The 18,847-nt window shown below is 50.7% G+C and overlaps 1 protein-coding gene across 1 annotated transcript; it reads left to right on the top strand.

The window, feature by feature from the left end:
- Positions 1 to 14,497: 14,497 nt before the first annotated feature.
- Positions 14,498 to 18,847, top strand: LOC144133765 (uncharacterized). The gene has a single exon (XM_077666880.1). It carries the CDS (start codon positions 14,498 to 14,500, stop codon positions 18,845 to 18,847), a length of 4,350 nt encoding a protein of 1,449 aa, XP_077523006.1.

Genomic DNA, 18,847 nt, shown 5'->3' with positions numbered 1-18,847 from the left:
TAAATACAGAGGTCTGTTTTCCGCCTTAGCTGTATCTATGCACTGGGTAAGCACGAACAGGCTATCATCTAAGCGCCTACCGCTTCTGACCCCTTGCTGAAGTCCTCCGAGCATTCTATTACTTTCTACCCATGACTGCATTTTTATTTTCACCGCCTGCATTGCCACCCTGTATATAACTGATGTTATCGTAATTGGTCGGAAGGATTTTATGTTCGTCTTATCGCCTTTCCCTTTATAGATCAAATTCATTTTACTCTGTTTCCACCTGCGTGGAATTTGCTCATTTGTTATGACTGCCTCCAATGCTTTTATCTGCGTTTCCTTGTATCTTGGGCCAAGTTCATTAATTAACTTCATTGGAATCTCATCTATCCTTGCGGACGTGCATTTTGGAATATTTGCTTCCGCCTTTTCCCAGTTAAGACTGATCAATTCTAAGCTGTTTTCTATTGTGCTATCCGGGGTTGCTCCCTCATTTGGGGCGATTGCCCTATCGTCTTTTCTAAATGACTCAGCTATAACCGACGTGATGCGATTCACAGCATCAGCTCCCTCTTCCTTGTTTATGTCTGTTACTTCAAAGCCGTTCTCCTGGCTTAATTTCCTTATCTCTCGATTAACAGCCACAACATCCTAGGCAACTTCTCGGTTCCGTCCTTGTACCTCCGGCACTGTCCACACAGCGATCTGGACTTGCTGTGCTATCGCCCTTAAATCAACTTCCTCCGCTAATCTTTCCACTATATACTTTTGCGACTTCACCATTCAGGACATCCTTTAGCCCTGCCGCCACCACCACCAAATTGCCCTCTGCAACATTCTGAGAAAGTTCGCTTTTTGTCTCCCTCAGTGCTGTGTCCATTGTCCTGCCTGGAAATTCCCCGACTGCTACCCGCTTATCACCCTTTACGCGCTCCATTATAGTTCTTTTGCACATCCTCATATATATATATATATATATATATATATATATATATATTCCTCCTCAAAAATGTAGTGCAGCAGCGCCACCTGTACTCCTGAAGAAGAAATAAAGTGAGAACTGCCTGAGTGTAAGGACCGAAAGGAGGAACAATTAACAGTCACCAAATGAAACCTTGAAATAATTAACGGCTTCTTTCACTCCCGTGGTGCAATCCGAAGGATATAAAGAAGGTCAGTCGGGAGCGGCGAGAGGCAGCAGTCCCCGGGCTACAAGGAAGCGTTGGTCCTACCCCTCTCTTCCCTACGCTTGCCGTGGACCGTCGGAGTCAGCGTTGCGGTACTGGTGCCTGTCACGTCCAAGGAATGACACGACAATGTCAGCTGTTCAGTGCAGGCACCCGACTCACTTGGCCGGCCGCAGGACGTTTATTAATATCCGTTAAAAATGCCCCTGCCGGATCGACAGTTTGTTATAACACAACATCTCTTTCCTTTTTATATAAAAGGGGACATGCACAATAAAGCTCATGAACGGAAAGAAACACAACCCGAAAATATGGTTTATGGCGAATATCGCACCACAGCCCTCCGGGTTCGGCCGCTGCGACGAAGGGGTGTCCGCTGCGTTGGCTGCGTTGTTCCGGTACACCCCGAGGCGTCAGCATCCGCACAGGAAAACTCCGGTGGTGAGTTCGCGTTCTCCTCAGAATGGCCTGAGTCGATGTTTCTAGTTGCAATCGTAGTATCAGGTGACAGTACACCCTCTTCCACAGCAACGATCTCACCAGCCAGATGCTTGGAAGAACCGCATGCGGTGCTACTCGTACATGATCGTGGTGCCTCGTCCACACGCGGCCATCCGGGAGTCTCAGCACTGCTGCAAACCCTTCGTCCAACTCCACCGCTTCCGGCACCAAAATTAGCCCAGGTCGGAAATTCCGCACGAATACCTGTTTTCCTGGCTCCAGGTTAGACATCCTGACTGACATCCAGTTCCTGCGAACATTTTCGTGTAGCTGCTTCACCATGACTGCCTTCCGGAGATCGGGCCGAAGTATGTCAAGGGCTGTTTTCAGCTTCCTGCCCAGTAGCAGTTCAGCCGGACAGCAGCCAGTTACCTCGTGCGGTGTGGTCCTGTATGTTAGTAGGATTCTAGCCAGCTGTGTACAAATATCTCCCGATCCGGCCTTCTTCAGTTTCTGCTTGATGGTCTGCACTGCCCGCTCCGCTGCGCCGTTAGACGCTGGGTGGTATGGTGGCACTAGTATCTGTTGGATGCCGTTCTTCTGTAAAAATACCTTCAACTCCTCACACGCAAACGCCGGGCCGTTGTCCGATAAGACGACGTATGGCAAGCCCTGACATGCAAAGATCTCTCAGGCTCTGGATTGTAACTGCTGCGTATGGAGTCGTCACCGGATAGGCCTCTATCCATTTTGAAAATGCGTCCACCACGATGAACAAATGCACATTCCGCACTGGGCCGGCGAAATCTACACGCAAACGAGATCACGGCCTCTCGGAAAAAGGCCATGGCCTAGGCATCCACTGGTTCTCCAGACAAACAAGGCATGCCTGGACCGCTGCCGTAATGTCTCCATCCAGACTAGGCCAACAAACATAGCTGCGGGCAACCGCTTTCATTTTTGAGATCCCAGAATTACTTTCGTGTAGAAGATGCAGTATATCAGCCTGTAGCGATGCAGGGGTCACCAATCTGTCCCTAATAAAATGCAGTTACTCTGGAAGCTGAACTCCGGGAAACTAGCTTCAAATTCTTACCAAGGCTCTCCCAAGGGAGGCCCTCTACCCGTCCACAAAGCTTCTCGCAACTGTATCAAACATGGGTCTTTGTTAGTGGCTGCTGCCACGACTGATGCTGATAGCACCCTTGGATAACAACCCTGGAGCATGAAAACTTCTGAAGGGCATTCAACGTTAGCCTCCCTCACGGGCAGGGGCAGCCGACTGAGGCCATCCGCGTGAGGAATCTGTCCACCAGGCCTATACCTCAAGACATAGTTGTATCCTGATAAGAACAATGCCCAGCGCAGGACACGCGGAGAACATGACTCTGGTATAGGCCTGTATATTGGCAAGAGACCCAACAGCGGCTTATGATCCGTCACAACTTCAAATCTGCGACCCCAAAGGTACTGCTTGAAGCGCGTAACTCCGAATACAACAGCGAGTGCCTCTTTGTCAAGCTGACTGTCGTTCCTTTCCGCAGAGGCCAGGCTTCGCGACGCAAAAGCTATCGGTCGCTCCACTCCGTCTGCTTCCCTCTGTACGAGAACCGCGCCAATGCCATAGGGCGACGCATTCGTGACCAACACTGTAGCCTTCCCCGGACCGCAATGTGCAAACGTCGACGCTGATTCCAGTAATTCCTTACTTCAACAGAATGCATCTTCCAAGGCCACGGTGTGCCCGGACTCAGCAGGTGATTGAGCGGGTGAAGCACTGTCGAAAGCTGGGGAATGATTTTCCTGTAGAAATTAATGAGGCCGGTGTAGCTTTGGAGCGTTTTGCAATCTCGTGGTTTTGGAGCCGAAAGGACCGCTTGAATGTTCTTAGGGCTCGGCTGCAGGCCTTTGCTTGTAATGACGTGGCCCAAGTATTCAACTGTTTCCTTCATGTACTCGCACTTGGCCTGTTTCAGGCGGAGCCCTGCTTCCTTAAGGCGTCCAGGGGCACTGCACGCATTCTTCCAGTGATCCTCATCGGTCCGGCCAGTCACCAAAATGTCATCGAAGTCAACAGCAACCTGCGGCAGATCATCCAACATTCAAGTTGTCCTTTTTTGCGCTGAAACAACGCGGGCGCTGACACTACGCCGAATGGAAGCCTGTTGAATTGGAAAAGGCCTTTCAGCTTATTGTGACCCATTCCTGCGACTCTGGTTCCAACTGTAATTGTTGATACGTATCTTTTAGATCAAGCTTGGTGAACTTGACACCACCGTGCAGTTTTACAAACAGTTCTTCTATTCTGGGAATCGGATAGCCTTTGCTGGGGGACACGAAAGAACAGCATACGACAAAACAGCATGCGTCAAAACAGTGCACAAAAAACAGCGCAGCGACATAACAGCAGAGGGAAAAAGCAGCATGGCGAAGAAAACAGCATACGGAAAAAACAGCACGCGTCAAAACAGCACGCCGGACAAAAAAACACAGCGACAAAAGAACACGACGACAGAAGAGCCCAGGGAAAAAACAGCACGACAAAACAGCATAGCGGAGTACGGTGAAGCTCTGCTGGATTTGTGAACTATCACAGCCATAACCGCAAACGGCAAATCACAACACCTGTGGCAGCGACATTTGGAGTTAGCGAGTGCTCGGAACAGCGTTGCTTCAGGAACAGTGTTCAGGAACAGGGACAGGAACAGCGTTGCTTGAACGGTGCATATGGCAGAACTAGTGGTTATGTATAGCCCTTGCTTGCTTGAAATTCCCTGATTTAATTCTCCAACTCTGCTTCAGTTTACTCCCACCTGTGTTTGTTAGGTTAGGTGTTTCTTGTGATTCCTGGGAAGAAGGCTCTAATTTGTCGAAAATTGGTGTTTTAAAGATATTGCCTCCTAGGCGGAAAACGTAGCTTTGATCAAAAGTCGCGCTTGACTACTGATCCGGAGTTCCCGGGTTCGAACCCGACCGCGGCGGCTGCGTTTTTATGGAGGGAAAACGCTAAGGCGCCCGTGTGCTGTGCGATGTCAGTGCACGTTAAAGATCCCCAGGTGGTCGAAATTATTCCGGAGCCCTCCACTACGGCACCTCTTCTTCCTTTCTTCTTTCACTTCCTTCCCTTACGGTGCGGTTCAGGTGTCCAACGATATATGAGACAGATACTGCGCCATTTCCTTTCCCCAAAAAACCAATAATTATTATTATTATTATGTCGCGAAAATATATATTTGGAGATAATTCTTTTTGAAGTGAAAAAAAAACAGCTTCAATATAAAATTACATTCAACCAATGCACGCTTGTGCATCAATTTTCAGGTCAGTTGTAGTAGCCCGTTTCGCAAAGTACAATAACTGCCGGTCAGCCTCAGACAGCCACTGTGCAGCGCCCTGGTAAAACACCAAACAACCTGAAAATCTCGGCTCGGGCAATTCTGCCATCGCTAAAAGTAAGCATCACATACTGGATATATTCAGTGTATGAAGGCCCTGCACCTCGCTCCAAACAATGTTGCTGAGCATTAAATTGCCGACAGCGGCAGTTTTGAAGAATAAAGACTTTTTGTACTTCTAGAGCCCTAGATTGGGCGTATTTGTCCGAATTCAACATCATGATTGTCAACCCGCAGAATTCATGCTTGCAGAACAACTTCTTCACCGTTATTCATTCCCTTACCCGCCAGAAAAGTACATATTTGAGATCACGAATATTACCCTACCCTGTTCCTTACTTAGTATGTGAAACGAGCACTCGCTAATTTCATAGGTCGCTGCCGTATGTGTTGCCATGTACCGTTCGTTTATGGCTATGATTGTTCACCCCTCCAGTAGCGTTGCACCGCACTCCGATGTGCCGTTTTGTCGTCGTGCTACTTTTTCCCTGCCCTCTTCTTTCGTCCTGCTGTTTTTACGCTGTGCTGTTTTGTCGTTTTGCTGTTTTGGCGCTTGCTAATTTTTTTCCTCTACTGTTCTGTCGGTCTGTTGTTTCGTCGCTGCGCTGTTTTTGTGCGCTGTTATGACGTATGCTGTTTCGTCGTGTGCTGTTCTCTCATGGTGCCCTTTCGCTGACCGTTACTGGGTTAATGGTGAACTTAAAATCACCACAGATGCGTACTCTGCCGTCTTGTTTGACCACAGGCACGACAGGTGCGGCCCACCTTGACGTCCGGACAGGGCGTACGATGCCTTCTCTTTGCATGCGTTGCAGTTCTGCTAATACTTTGTCTCGGAGTGCAAATGGCACCTGCCTCGCTTTAAAAAACTGGTTCTGCCCCTTCCTGTAGTGAAATCATGGCCTGTGCGCCTTTTAACGTACCCACGCGACTCCGAGATAACGTCTGCGAATTCCTTGACGAGGCTTGTCACAGAACAGACTGCATTAAGCTCCTTCCGTTTCGTTACGGTAATCGCGAATGCTTCCATCCAATCTCTTCCCAACAACGTCGGACATGGTCCTTCCACAGCGAACAGTGGCAGCGTTGCCTCGCGGGCTGCTAACTTTGCAAAGGCCGTAATTTTCCCCAAGACTGCCGAGATAACTTTCAATCTGACGTCACAGTGCTCGAATTGTGCTCCAGGAAACATGACGTTGAACTTATCCTCACCTATGATGGAGACGCTGGCTCCGGTGTCCAATGCTGGTAAACCACTAACGAAGACTTGGACCTGCATGGGCTCGGGTCCGGCCGCTTGTAACGCCCACATGTCGTAAGGTGCATCCGTGTCGTCCTCCTGTGGCTTGGAAATCTCGTCCATTTTGTGCACTGAACGCGGACTCATCTGGTTTCTCTGGTCCACCGCCGGGTCGCTGCAGACCCTTGCAAGGTGCCCTTGCTGCCCACACTTGATGCAAATACCAGTGCTGTGCCTGCACCGCGTCGCCGAGTGTTTTCCGCCGCTCAACCGCAACTCTTCTCGGCGGTCGTTCCGCGAAATTGCCGTCCCTATCTCGCTTGTCGACGGTGCTAGCGCTCACAATACGTTTTCATCCTTCCTCGCGGCTTCAATGACAGTCACCAACTGCTTGGCCGATTCCAAGGCTGAATTCGCGGCTTCCAGGAGGCGTGTCTGCATTCCTGTATCATTGATACCACAGACAATCTGATCCCTCATCATGCGGTCACGCAACGCCCGTCCAAAATTGCAATCATCCATAAGCCTGTTAAGTGCCGCAACGTAGTCGCTGACAGACTCACTTTCATGCCTCCGCCTCGAAAAAAATTTCAAGCTTGCGGCGACTTCGGACACCTTCGGCTTGAAGTGGGAACTCAGAACTGTGAAAATTGCCGTGAGCGTCACATCCGCAGGCTTCGTAGGCGCAAGCAAGCTTCTCAGCAGCGGATATGTTGTCGGCACGCAGGTTGTCAGGAATACCGCTTTCTGCTTTTCTTCGGTGACGTTGCTTGCAGCGAAGTACAGCTGAGCGCGCTCCTGCTACTCCGCCCACTCGGTTGTGCCCGCGTTGAACGGTTCCAGCTTTCCGGTGGTCATCTTCACTTGTTAATGGCGCTTGCTTGCCCCACAGTAAACTAAACCAATTGCCACGGGATCCCATCCTCGTCGCCAGTTGTCACGCCCAAGGAATGACACGACAATGTCAGCGCATGCGCCCGAATGACTAGGCCGGCCCCAGCACGTTTATTAATAGCCGTTAAAAACGCCCCCTGCTTGATCGGCAGGTTGTCATAATACAACAGCGCCCACCAGAAGCCCTCACTGATCCGATGGTTCCCGGTCGAGGCAGTGTAAATATCCCATACTCGGACCCGCGGACTTAGCGTTGCGGCACTGGTTGCACACTGGAGCCCTCATTACTTCCACTGCCTCCGATCAGCTCCCCTAATCGTTCGTGGCAGAGTCCTGCTGCGATAGTGTTTTATCCTCCTGCTGTCGGACCCTCAAGAAAGGTGTTGGACTCTTAATCAACAAACCCCTGGGTTAGTTCTCTGAGCTGCACGACCCTCCGTCGCAATCAAGGGTGCTCGCTACCACTTACGACACAAAGCTGTTTATATAGGGCAAACGGGGCGATGCCTCAACATTAGGCTATGTGAACACCGTAACTCCATAAAAGATCGTTCCCAGGATCATCCCGAGGAGCAAAAGAAGAAAAAGTGTACACCGGTTCTCTCTAGAACCACCATACTTTTCAGACATCGCGATCATGCAGCTCGTACGTGAGATTATGGAGACATACCATCTTCAGTCTGACTACACCCACTGTAGGGCAAAGGCCTCTCCCATGTCTCTCCAATTAACCCTCTCATTTTCCAGCTGCGCCCACCCTATGCCTGCAAACTTCCTAATCTCATCCGCCCACCTAACTTTCTGCCGCCGCCTGCTACGCTTGCCGTGTCCTGGAATCAACTCCGTTACCCTTAAGGACCAGAGGTTATCTTGCCTTTGCATTACATTCCCTGCCCAAGCCCATTTCTTCTTCTTGATTTCGACTAGGATGTCAATAACGCGCGCTTGTTCCCTGACCCACTCTGCCCGCTTCCGGTCTCTTAACGTTACATTTATCATTGTTCTTTCCATGGCTCGCTGCGTTGTCCTTAACTTAAGCTAGATCCTGTTTGTTAGCGTCCACGTTTCTGCTCCGTAGGTGAGTACCGGTAAGATGCAGCTGTTGAACGGTTTTCTCTTTAGGGATATTGGTAAACTGACATTCATGATCTGAGAGAACCTGCCATATGCGCTCCAGCCCATTCTTATTCTATTTGTTTCCCTCTCGTGATCCGGATCAGCTGCAACTACCTGCCCGTCACATATAATAGGGAGTCTGAAATAAAAGTGTGAAGGAAAGAGGTCTGAAGAAGACGAAGAGGACGACGACAAGGATTACGTGGACCTGTCGTAGAGTTCAGCATCGCCGGCGCTAACCTGCTCTCGGAGTTTCTTTACGCCCTGCTGGGAACGATCGGCTAAGTTTCGGGTGGCTGATTGTGGCATCTTCTCTCTGCGTCTTTGCGCGGTAAGGCAGTAAGCCCGGACTATGTCCACCCAGTCTCCCGGCCAGGGGAGTTCCCTCTGGTCGGCTTCTCTGTCAACTGATCTCCTACCGTTGGAAGCTTTTTTGCGCAGTGGTGTCGGCAGTATCCCTGTCGCGCTGGTGCCTAGGGATGGTGGTGCTATCAGGATGAACAACCCTGGTGCTGTTCGGGCTGCTCTCCAGTCGACGACTTCTCATTATGAGTCAATCTCAGAGGTTCGCCAGTTTGGACGCGGTGGGATTCTGTGCAGATCGCCAGACCTCGCCTGTGTAAGAGATTTACTAAACTCCTCATCCTTTGCCTCCCTTCGGGTAAGTTCTTTCATCCCTTCTCATCTGGCGTGCACGAAAGGTATTGTACGAGGTGTAGACTATTCCCTGTCTCCGGCAGAGACTCTTGAGCTTCTGTCGGCTGCAGGTGTTGTTGCTGTGCACCGCTGTAGCCGGGATGTAAACAACGTGCGGATGCCCACTGAATCAGTGATTGCTACCTTTGCCGGCACTTTCTGCCCCTCTGAAATCAAGGCATGGCCTCTAATTTTTCGGGTAGACCCATTATCATCTCGGCCTCTGCAGTGTAACAACTGCTGGCGTTATGGACATAGCGCTGGCGGTTGCAAATCCAACTTGAGGTGTTGCAACTGTGGGGATGGTCACGCAATAAGCACCTGCACTGAGAAGAATGAGAAGTGTTGCCTTTGCGGTGGTGCGCACTCTGCAAACTACTCAAATTGTCCCTCTCGAGCTCAGGAAATTCAAATTCTGGAAATAATTGACAGGAAACGCTGTTCGCGCCGTGACGCTATTTCAGAGGTCAAAGAACGTGCCCGCGGTTATGCCGGTGTGACCGCTCGGCAAGGTGTCATGCTAGACTCAACGCTGTCCCTGGCAATTGCGGCTGCTGTGGAGGCTTCGATGTCTAAAATGGTAGAAAAGATTGTCGCAAGTGTGTCGGAGTGCTTTACAAATGTTCTAGCGACTCAGATTACACATGCCGTGTAGGCTAGTTTGGCACCTCTTTCGACAATAATTCCCTCTCCTCTTATCCGGTCTCAAATTCCAGTAGCATCACAACCCCAGGAACAAACTTCTGTCACTTCCGCTGTACCTACCTCGGGTACTTCGAGGGATGTTGATGTAATGTATGATTCCGAGATGGTGGAGCCTGATGCGCGGCTTCTTAAGCGCAGTGGGTCCCCCATGTCTCATTCGTTGTCTTCTCAGGGCACCCAGCCCAAATCAAAGAAGCAGCAGCTTGGCACTAAACCCAAGGATACCATTTTGGAGCAGGCAGTTGCTGCTGCTAGACTTTCGCAACCATAGCGTCGTTGCGAGTTCTGCAGTGGAACTGTCGCTCTATTCTTTCCGCTTCCACAGATTTACACTGCCTTTCTACTCAGCTTAATCCGGATGACATAATTCTGCAAGAAACGTGGCTTTCAACCGACAAACATTTTCATATCAATAATTATCGGTCATTTCGCCTAGACCGCCAGTCAAGAGGCCGGGGTTTACTAACTTTAGTCTCTTCAAAATTTTGCCACAGGGCTGTGGTATCTTTTCAACAAATGTCTCCTGACTGTGAGATTTTGGCAATAGACTTTGTACTTCCTGGGTGCTCTCCATTTTCAATAGCAAATTATTTCCCCAATGGAGTCCAGGATGTTAGACCTCTGGATTTTTTACTCGTAAACTGTAAAAACCCAGTTCTCGTGGCTGGGGACTTTAATTCTCACCATGTGTCTTGGGGTTTTAGGACTAATTCATGCGGCAAGCGCCTTTGGGACTGGGTTTCTGATCACAACCTGATGTGCTTAAATTCAGGATCGGCCACTTATCTTCGCTCACACACTCAATCTGTTTTAGATCTCACGTTCATTAGTCCTGGAATTGGCGTAACGAATTAGTCGACAGTTGATAGCGGCACTTCAAGTGATCATATACCTATTCATTTTGATATCATATGTCGTGTTACTCCGGCGTCTTCTCAGTTACGGTCCCATGTAAATTATGACAGATTTCAGATGGCGTTGCGCTCTGCCCTTGCTCCAGTGTCTAACATCGCCGAGGTCCACCAGTCAGCAAGCATATGTCTGGCTATTGAGGAAAGCCGTAAAAAGTCGGAGTTCCTGGTGAGGCCAATAAAAGGGAATTCTTCTAACTGGTGGAATGCGGACTGTACAAGAGATTACAGACGGAGGAAAGCAGCATGGAAAAAGCTTCTTCATAACCAATGTCCGAATAATTGGAGTGATTATAAATTTATTGCAGCCACCTTTAAACGCACAGTTTCTCGCGCAAAGGAAAAATATGACTCAGAACACTTAGATTATCTTTCAAAGGCGGGCAACCGACGTGCACTATTCGGTTTTCTACGGTCTAGGAAACAGCTCATGTCCTCTCATAATTTTCAGTCATTAGTTATGTCACCTGTAGAAGCTATCCAGGCGGTTGAATTAATAGCCACAGGCCTGCAAAAGCGGTTCTCGTCTTTAATACCTATGCGACCATTGTTGTTTGCACCAGTCGTACCAAATGATAATGCCTCACAAGTAAATCTATCAGAGCTTTCACAAGTTGTCCAGAGATTGCCAGCTGCTGCTCCTGGCCCTGATGGTGTTACCAGAAAGATGCTCAAGATTCTATTTGAAGAGTCTCCCAACTCCTTATTGCACCTAATAAACTACTCTCTCAAACACGCTTGGATACCTTCTGAGTGGAAGCTGTCCAAGGTGATCCCTTTACTTAAAAATCAGGGTGGAGGCTATGAATTGGATAATATTAGGCCATTTTCTTTAACATCAAACGTGGTAAAGTTGATAGAAATGTTGTTACTAATTCGGGTGTCAGCCATTGTGGACCGCAAAAGTATACTCAGCCCGTGCCAACTCGGTTTCCGGCCACGGTGTTCAATATGGAACGTACAGTACTCACGGATTGAAATAGGACATTCGGAGCGCGTGGCCGTCGCTTCATGGAGCGCCGCCCGTAGACGCTCATGGAACCAAGGTGGTGCATTGTGGTATGGCGTGAGAGGGAGAACATCTACAAAGCAGAATTGTTCCTTCCAGTAGCCAATCAGCCGGCCTGTGGTTTACCACATGCCTGCGTGGCACTGCAAGGCTAGCGCTCCGAATGTCCTATTTCAATCCGTGAGTACTGTACATGCTGATCTTGAGAGCAGAATTCTCCTTGCTCGTCGTCAACGCCTGGTCGCGGCTTTGGTTACGTTAGATGTCGCCAAAGCTTACGACAGTGTAGAACACTCCATCCTGATACATAGGCTACAGTCTCTTCAATTTCCAGTTTATATAGTTGCATGGATATCTGCATCTCTTCATAACAGGGAATTCTTTTGCGTCCATAATGGTGTTCATTCAGAGAGGTATAGACAAACGCGAGGTGTACCGCAAGGAGCTGTTCTTTCTCCTGTGCTCTTTAATATTCTGTTAAGCTCAATTCCTCTCCACCGCCATGTACGCACTTACGTCTATGCGGACGACATTGCGTTTTTTGCTGCTGCGCCGGATATTCATTCTCTGTATGGTCTGTTGCAGTCATATTTGAATACACTTGAGCACTGGTTGAGCTCATTACACCTGAAGTTAAATTTTGGCAAGTGCGCTACTCTTGTTTTCCCTCTATTCACTCCTGTAGTGGTCTCTCTCACTTGCCAGTTAAAAATAATACCGCAGGTTCAATCCCTAAAATACCTAGGGGTCATTTATGACAACAAACTCACCTGGCGACCTCACATTGACCATGTCGCGGCGAAAGGGGCTCGTGCCGTGGGCATGTTACGGAGATTATGTCATCACCGGTACGGCATGCGCAGAGATGCGCTATTAATGATCTACATAATGTATGTCAGGCCAATTTTAGAATTTGGATCAGTGTTGTTTTCAGGCTCGGCTACATATAAACTTCGCCCTCTCGTCCTTTTAGAGAGGGAAGCACTTCGCATGTGCCTCGGCCTTCCAAAATTTGTGGCTATCAATGTGCTGTACCTTGAAGCCCGCATTCCGTCTCTCTTATCACGACTTCAATTTTTAACTGTGCAAACTTACCTCAGGATCTATGAATCCCATTTCCACCGTTCCCAAAGCATTTTCTGTTCTCAGCCGACCTCCTTTTTTGGTGTCCCCTGGTCTCGTTTCAATTCCCCCCAGGTAGTGTTTGTGCAAAGATTACTTCAGCCTTTAGATGTGAACATTTATGATATCCTTCCTGCGCTTCGGAATGGGCCCACTATCCACATTATTTCGACGACATATTCCCAAAAAATGCAAACCTTTTGCCACTGAGTATTCTAAATGGTCTTCTAGAAGATCATCTGAGGACCCTACCAACAGATATAGTAATAGCCACTGATGCATCGCAATGCAATGAAAAAGCAGGTGTGAGAATATTTTGCTCGCATTTAAACTGGTCCTTTTCTCTGCGCCTTCCAGACTTCGCCCCTATTTTTCAAGCAGAGTTTCTAGCAGTTGTACTTGCTCTACGCAAGCTAGACCCCTCTATTACAGCAGTTGCAGTAATTACTGATTCTTTATATTTGTGTTCGTCCCTCGCTGCACAGGTTGACGGTCCCATTTTATCAACTTTCTTATCCCTACTTCCTCCGCATTTGAGACTTGTTCATTTAGTATGGGTTCCCGGCCACAGCAGTGTGACAGTAAATGAGATTGCTGATAATCTCGCAAAGGCTTCCCTCAGCGGCCCCGTGTTGCCAATCATCCCGGCTACAGCCTACATTACAGCACCTAGATTTCGGCGACGTGCGTTTTTAAGCACGCAAGACACATCACTTTTAACATCGGCGGATTATGAGCACCTTACATATTATTGGAACAGGAAAATTTGTTGCTCTCGGCAGCTTGAAGTATGAAACAGAATTCGCGCTGGTTGCGATTTTGCCCCGCGGCGGTTAAGCCCGGCGACGGGGCTCCATCCTAAACATCCGCGCCTGCACCCCCTCCCCTCTTCTGTCTGGTCTCCGACCGGGAGAAAGCAGTTGTTTGGCCGATGACCTCTTGTACGCGGAATTCCGTCTGGGGCTCCGGCGAGGCCAGCCAGGGGCTCGGCGCGGGACGTTTCGGCGCGATAGTTTACGTTCGTCGCAGCCTCTGATTCGTCGGTCCCGGGCCCCGGGCTGTCCGGGGACTGTGAGAGAGGGAGATGGGGACGCTGCGGGGGGGACTGTAGAATGCGGCGGAGGGTAGTCGGGGTGGAGATTTTGGATGTGGCGGTGTGCTGGCTAACCGCGCGTGTGTGTGAAGTGTCAGCCGAGAGGTGGTCGACTCGTCGCGAAGTGTCGGGCCAGCGAGTAGCGACTCCGGGGACCCGGCAGCGACAGCCCGACGCCATCTCGGACCGGACCTCAACCACCCGAACAGCTAAGCCCCGCCACTCCCGCCTTTACGAACTCTATCCTTAATTCTGTCCTTAAAAAGTGCTTTGTATACTTGTATTTCTTCTCATCTGTCATCTTAGACTTTGTGTGCAGAATCTAAAACTTGTTCTGTCTGTTCAGTTCCCATGTTTTGTTGTAATTGATGACATGATAAGTGTTGTTCCGCTTTGCTAATTAAATTCCTTCACCCTTATTACCGACTCCTGTGTCGTGTCTCCGGTCAGCCACTGGTCAGGCGTGGACCTATCGCTGGTTAGCCACTCGGTCCTGCTTAAGGTCTGGCACCTGAGGGGAGGTGTTTGTCTCTCCTCCCCTAGAATTGGTATCAGAGAGTGTGGAGCCCATTGTATGCGTGCTCCCACTCCGTGACAAACTGGCGTCCGCGACAGGACCCTGTGCTAACCCTGACTGGCGCTGACCGCGAGACAGCGATACAGACGTATACGTTTTTTTTTTTTGACTGCTGGTGTGAACACGATGGCGGAAACAGAACGCTTAGTCGCACTAGGTAAGGAGTTGGGTCTGGAGGGAGCAGAGCTGCGCGAGTTCCTGAGGGAAGAGAGAGCGGCGGAACGCGAGCGCCGCAGGCTGGAAGACGAGCGAGAGAAAGAGCGTGATGCGCGGGAGAAGGAGCGAGATGCGCGGGAGAAGGAGCGCTCTGATCGAAAACTCCAGGAAATTGATAAGGAGATGGCACTCCTTCAGTTAAGGGCGAATTCCAACATTAGTGGCAGTTCGGTCAGCGAACCGAGCTCGTCGACGATGCCAACCCGAGCGCTTGGAGTTCGTCCACACAAGCTGATGGCCCCATTTAACGAAAAGGGTGATGACCTGGACGCGTATCTGACGCGGTTTGAGCGGGTGGCGGCAGCCCAACAGTGGCCACGGGAGCAGTGGGCCACTGCGCTTAGCACTTGCCTCACAGGAGAAGCACTGAATGTGTTTGGCCGAATGCCGGCTCCTGACTCGAATGACTACGATAAAGTGAAGCTTGCGCTGCTCCTCAGATTTCGGTTGACAGAAGAGGGATTCCGCCAGAAGTTTCGGAACGAAACGCCCAACGACCACGAGACTCCCTCGCAGTTCGTGTCTCGACTGGGGAACTACTGGGGAAGATGGATAGAACTGTCGAAAACAGACAAGACATACGAGGGGGTGAAAGGGCTAATTTTAGCCGAGCAATTGTTGGAAAACTGTGCGCCTGCAATGGTGACGTTTATAAGAGAAAAGCGGAGCACGGACCTGAAGGAATTGGTTCAACGAGCAGATGAATATGTGATGGCACGAGGGACCATCAACTTTGGCCGAAGAGGCTCCAAGACGGATAGCCTGGTCGCTGGCGAGATGACCGAACAGCCGCGTGGCCCGGGGACGCGTTCACGGTGCTACATCTGCTCGCGACCAGGGCACATTGCGGCACAGTGCAGGGCGAACCGTGGCCCTCCAGTGCAAAAGAATCGGACACCATCTACCTCCGGGAACGTGTCTACATGTATTGAGGATGGCTATTTAGAATTGAAGGGTGGACAACGTGTCCCGGTCGTCAGCATGACTGCGTTGTCAGGGGCGCCTGACTTGCCGGTCGTAGAGGGCTTGATCAGTGGAAGGAAGGGTCGAGTGCTCAGGGATACAGGTTGTAACATGGTGATCGTCAACCGCAGCTTCGTGAAGGACGAAGAAATGACCGGGGACTACCGGATCGTGTACTTGGTAGACCGCTCTGCTAAGTTCTTGCCTGAGGCCCGCATTCATATCGACACCCCATACTACCGAGGGGAAGTTACAGCGGGGTGCATGGAGGAGCCCCTCTTCGACCTTGTCCTCGGAAACATTGAAGGGGTACGACGTCCAGGAGCACCAGATACTGAGTGGAAACCGCAGACTTCGGAAGAGACAGAAGCTCCTCCAAAGGAGCACCATGATTCATGCGACAAGTGCCCCGACCAGGTTACCATGCCCACGGCGGCGGTCACGACCCGCCAGCAAGCGGCCCGACAATCCCAAGAGGGATTCCGTAAGCTACGGGCGCCTGCTACTCTCCCTGATGTCAGCCCTGACCAGATGAGGCAAGACCAACGGGAGGACAGTAGCCTCCTAGTTTGCTTCGAGGCAGACAAGCAGAGAAAGAGGACGAGGTGCAAGGGAGGCAGTTCGTTCACATTCGGTCTCCGGGATGGCCTGCTGTACCGAGAGTACGTTCCCGGCACCGGAGCGAAGACGACACAGCTCGTGGTGCCCCAGAAGCATCGCGAGAGGGTTCTCCAGTTGGCACATGGGGGGCTGATGGCAGGGCATCTCGGCAGAAAAAAGACAACAGACCGCATTCTCGCGGACTTCTTTTGGCCGGGTTTACAGGGAGATGTGAGCAGGTTTGTCGCATCGTGCGACATATGCCAGAAAACCGTGGCGCGAGGCGCAGTGCGGAAGGTTCCCTTGGAGCGGGTGCCTCTCGTTGACACCCCCTTCAGCAAAGTCGCTGTGGATATAGTGGGACCCCTCAAGCCTACCACACGCCGAGGCAACCGCTATATTCTGACGTTGATAGATTACGCCACCCGATTTCCAGAGGCAGTAGCCCTGCCAAGTATCGAGACAGAGAGGGTCGCCGAGGCACTTCTGCATATATTTGCACGGGTAGGAGTACCGGAAGAGATGCTCAGCGATCGAGGATCAAACTTTACTTCCGAACTTATGGCTGAGGTGGGGCGCCTTTTATCTCTGCGGCTGAAAACGACGACTCCCTACCACCCCATGGCGAATGGTCTGGTGGAGAAAATGAATGGCACCTTGAAGAAGATGTTGCGTCGAATGTGTGCTGAACAGCCCAAGGACTGGGATAGATTCATCGAACCTCTTCTTTTCGCTTACCGGGAGGTAGCCCAGGCGAGCACGGGTTTCTCACCATTTGAGCTCCTTTACGGACGCAATGTGCGGGGGCCGCTTGCCATCTTACGAGAACTGTGGACGGGCAGTAGGATTGAGGAAGAGGTGAAGACAGCTTACGAGTATGTCATTGACCTTAAAGAAAGATTGGAGACGACGTGCCAAATTGCTCACGAAGCACTGACCCAAGCAGGAGAGCGGTACAAGGCATACTATGACAATCGAGCCCGGCCACGACAGCTGCAAGAGGGGGACCAAGTGCTTCTTTTATTGCCCACTGAGCATAACAAACTCACCATGAGATGGAAGGGACCCTATCCAGTCGTGGGAAAAAAAGGCGAAGTGGATTACGTTGTTGACGTCGAGGGCACTACGAGAATGTTTCATATCAACATGTTAAAGAAATATAATGCCCGCGAGACGCGACCAGAACTCCCGGTGCAGACTGTTGCTACAGTAGCAGCGGACGAGGCGTGCACCGAGCTGATGTGGCCATTGGATGAGCAGGTGGGCCCCCAAGACATCGCCATAGCGGGCCAACTGACACCGCAACAGGTGAAGGAACTGCGGGGACTGGCGTTAACCTATCAGGACGTTTTCACGGAACAACCAGGCTTCACGACATGGGCTGAGTGCTCTTTACCTACGACGACGAATAAGCCCATCTATGTGAAGCAATATCCACTACCTCAGGCAGTCCAGCAAGCAGTCGAGAAAGAGGTGTCCAGCATGCTACAGATGGGAGTGATCGAGAAGTCACGCTCCCCGCACAACGCCCCGGTCGTTTTGGTTAAGAAACCGGACGGTTGCTACCGGTTTTGCGTGGATTTCCGGAAACTCAATGATGTGCTGGTAACAGATGCGGAACCTATTCCTCGCGCGGACTGCCTAATCGCCGAAGTTGGGGCAAGAAGGTACTTCTCTAAAATGGATCTTGCAAAGGGATATTGGCAAGTGCCCCTGGAGGAAGAGTCAAAAGAAAAGACCGCCTTTTCAACTCCCAGCGGACATTACCAGTTCAAAAACATGCCATTCGGCATAAAAACGGCACCGGCAGTATTCGCAAAGCTAATGAGGAGAGTGCTCGAAGGAATTGACAACGTCTACCACTATTATGACGATGTTTTGGTAGCGACAGAAAGCTGGCAGGACCACATGACAGCACTCCGCCTCGCTCTCGCACGGATACGGGCAGCCGGACTGACGATCCATCCAAAGAAGTGTCACTTGGGTTTTGAGGAACTCTCTTTCCTCGGGCACACCATTGGAAGGGGCAGCCTAGGCCCAATGAAGGCCATTTTGGGCAAGATCCGCGATTCTCCGAGACCGAAGACCAAGCGCCAAGTTCGGGCATTCTTGGGACTGTCGGGTTACTACCGGGAGTTCATACCAAACTACGCCAGTGTTGCGGCTCCCCTGACGGACCTGACTAAGAAGCTGATGCCCAACACCGTTAAGTGGGGGGACCGGGAGCAACACGCCTTCACAGAACTGAAGCGGCTGCTCTCAGAGCCACCCATCCTACAGGTGGCTGATTTCAAAAAAGATTTCGTCCTTCGCACAGACGCCTCCGACCAGGGTCTTGGGGCGGTGCTCCTCCAGGGAAAAGAGGGGGTGCTGCACCCCGTCGCCTACGCAAGTAGGAAGCTACTACAAAGAGAGCGAGCCTACTCAGCAGTCGAGAAGGAAGGCCTCGCAATCGTTTGGGCCATCAAACGATTTAATTTTTTTTTGTATGGGCGAAAGTTCACCCTACAGACCGATCACCAACCACTCAAATACATCCGCGAGGCGCAGTTTATGAACTCGCGACTGCTCCGTTGGGCCCTCCTACTCCAGGAGTATGATTTCACGGTCGAAAACATACGTGGGAAAGACAATGTCGGGGCTGATTACCTCAGCCGGGTTTGGGAGCCCGTCGCCCGACGAGTTGATGATCTCTAG

Source organism: Amblyomma americanum, chromosome 5 (genome assembly GCF_052857255.1).
Source record: "Amblyomma americanum isolate KBUSLIRL-KWMA chromosome 5, ASM5285725v1, whole genome shotgun sequence".
Taxonomy (NCBI): domain Eukaryota; kingdom Metazoa; phylum Arthropoda; class Arachnida; order Ixodida; family Ixodidae; genus Amblyomma; species Amblyomma americanum.
Note: the sequence above shows the minus strand (reverse complement) of the source record. Positions and strands in the feature narration are given on the sequence as shown.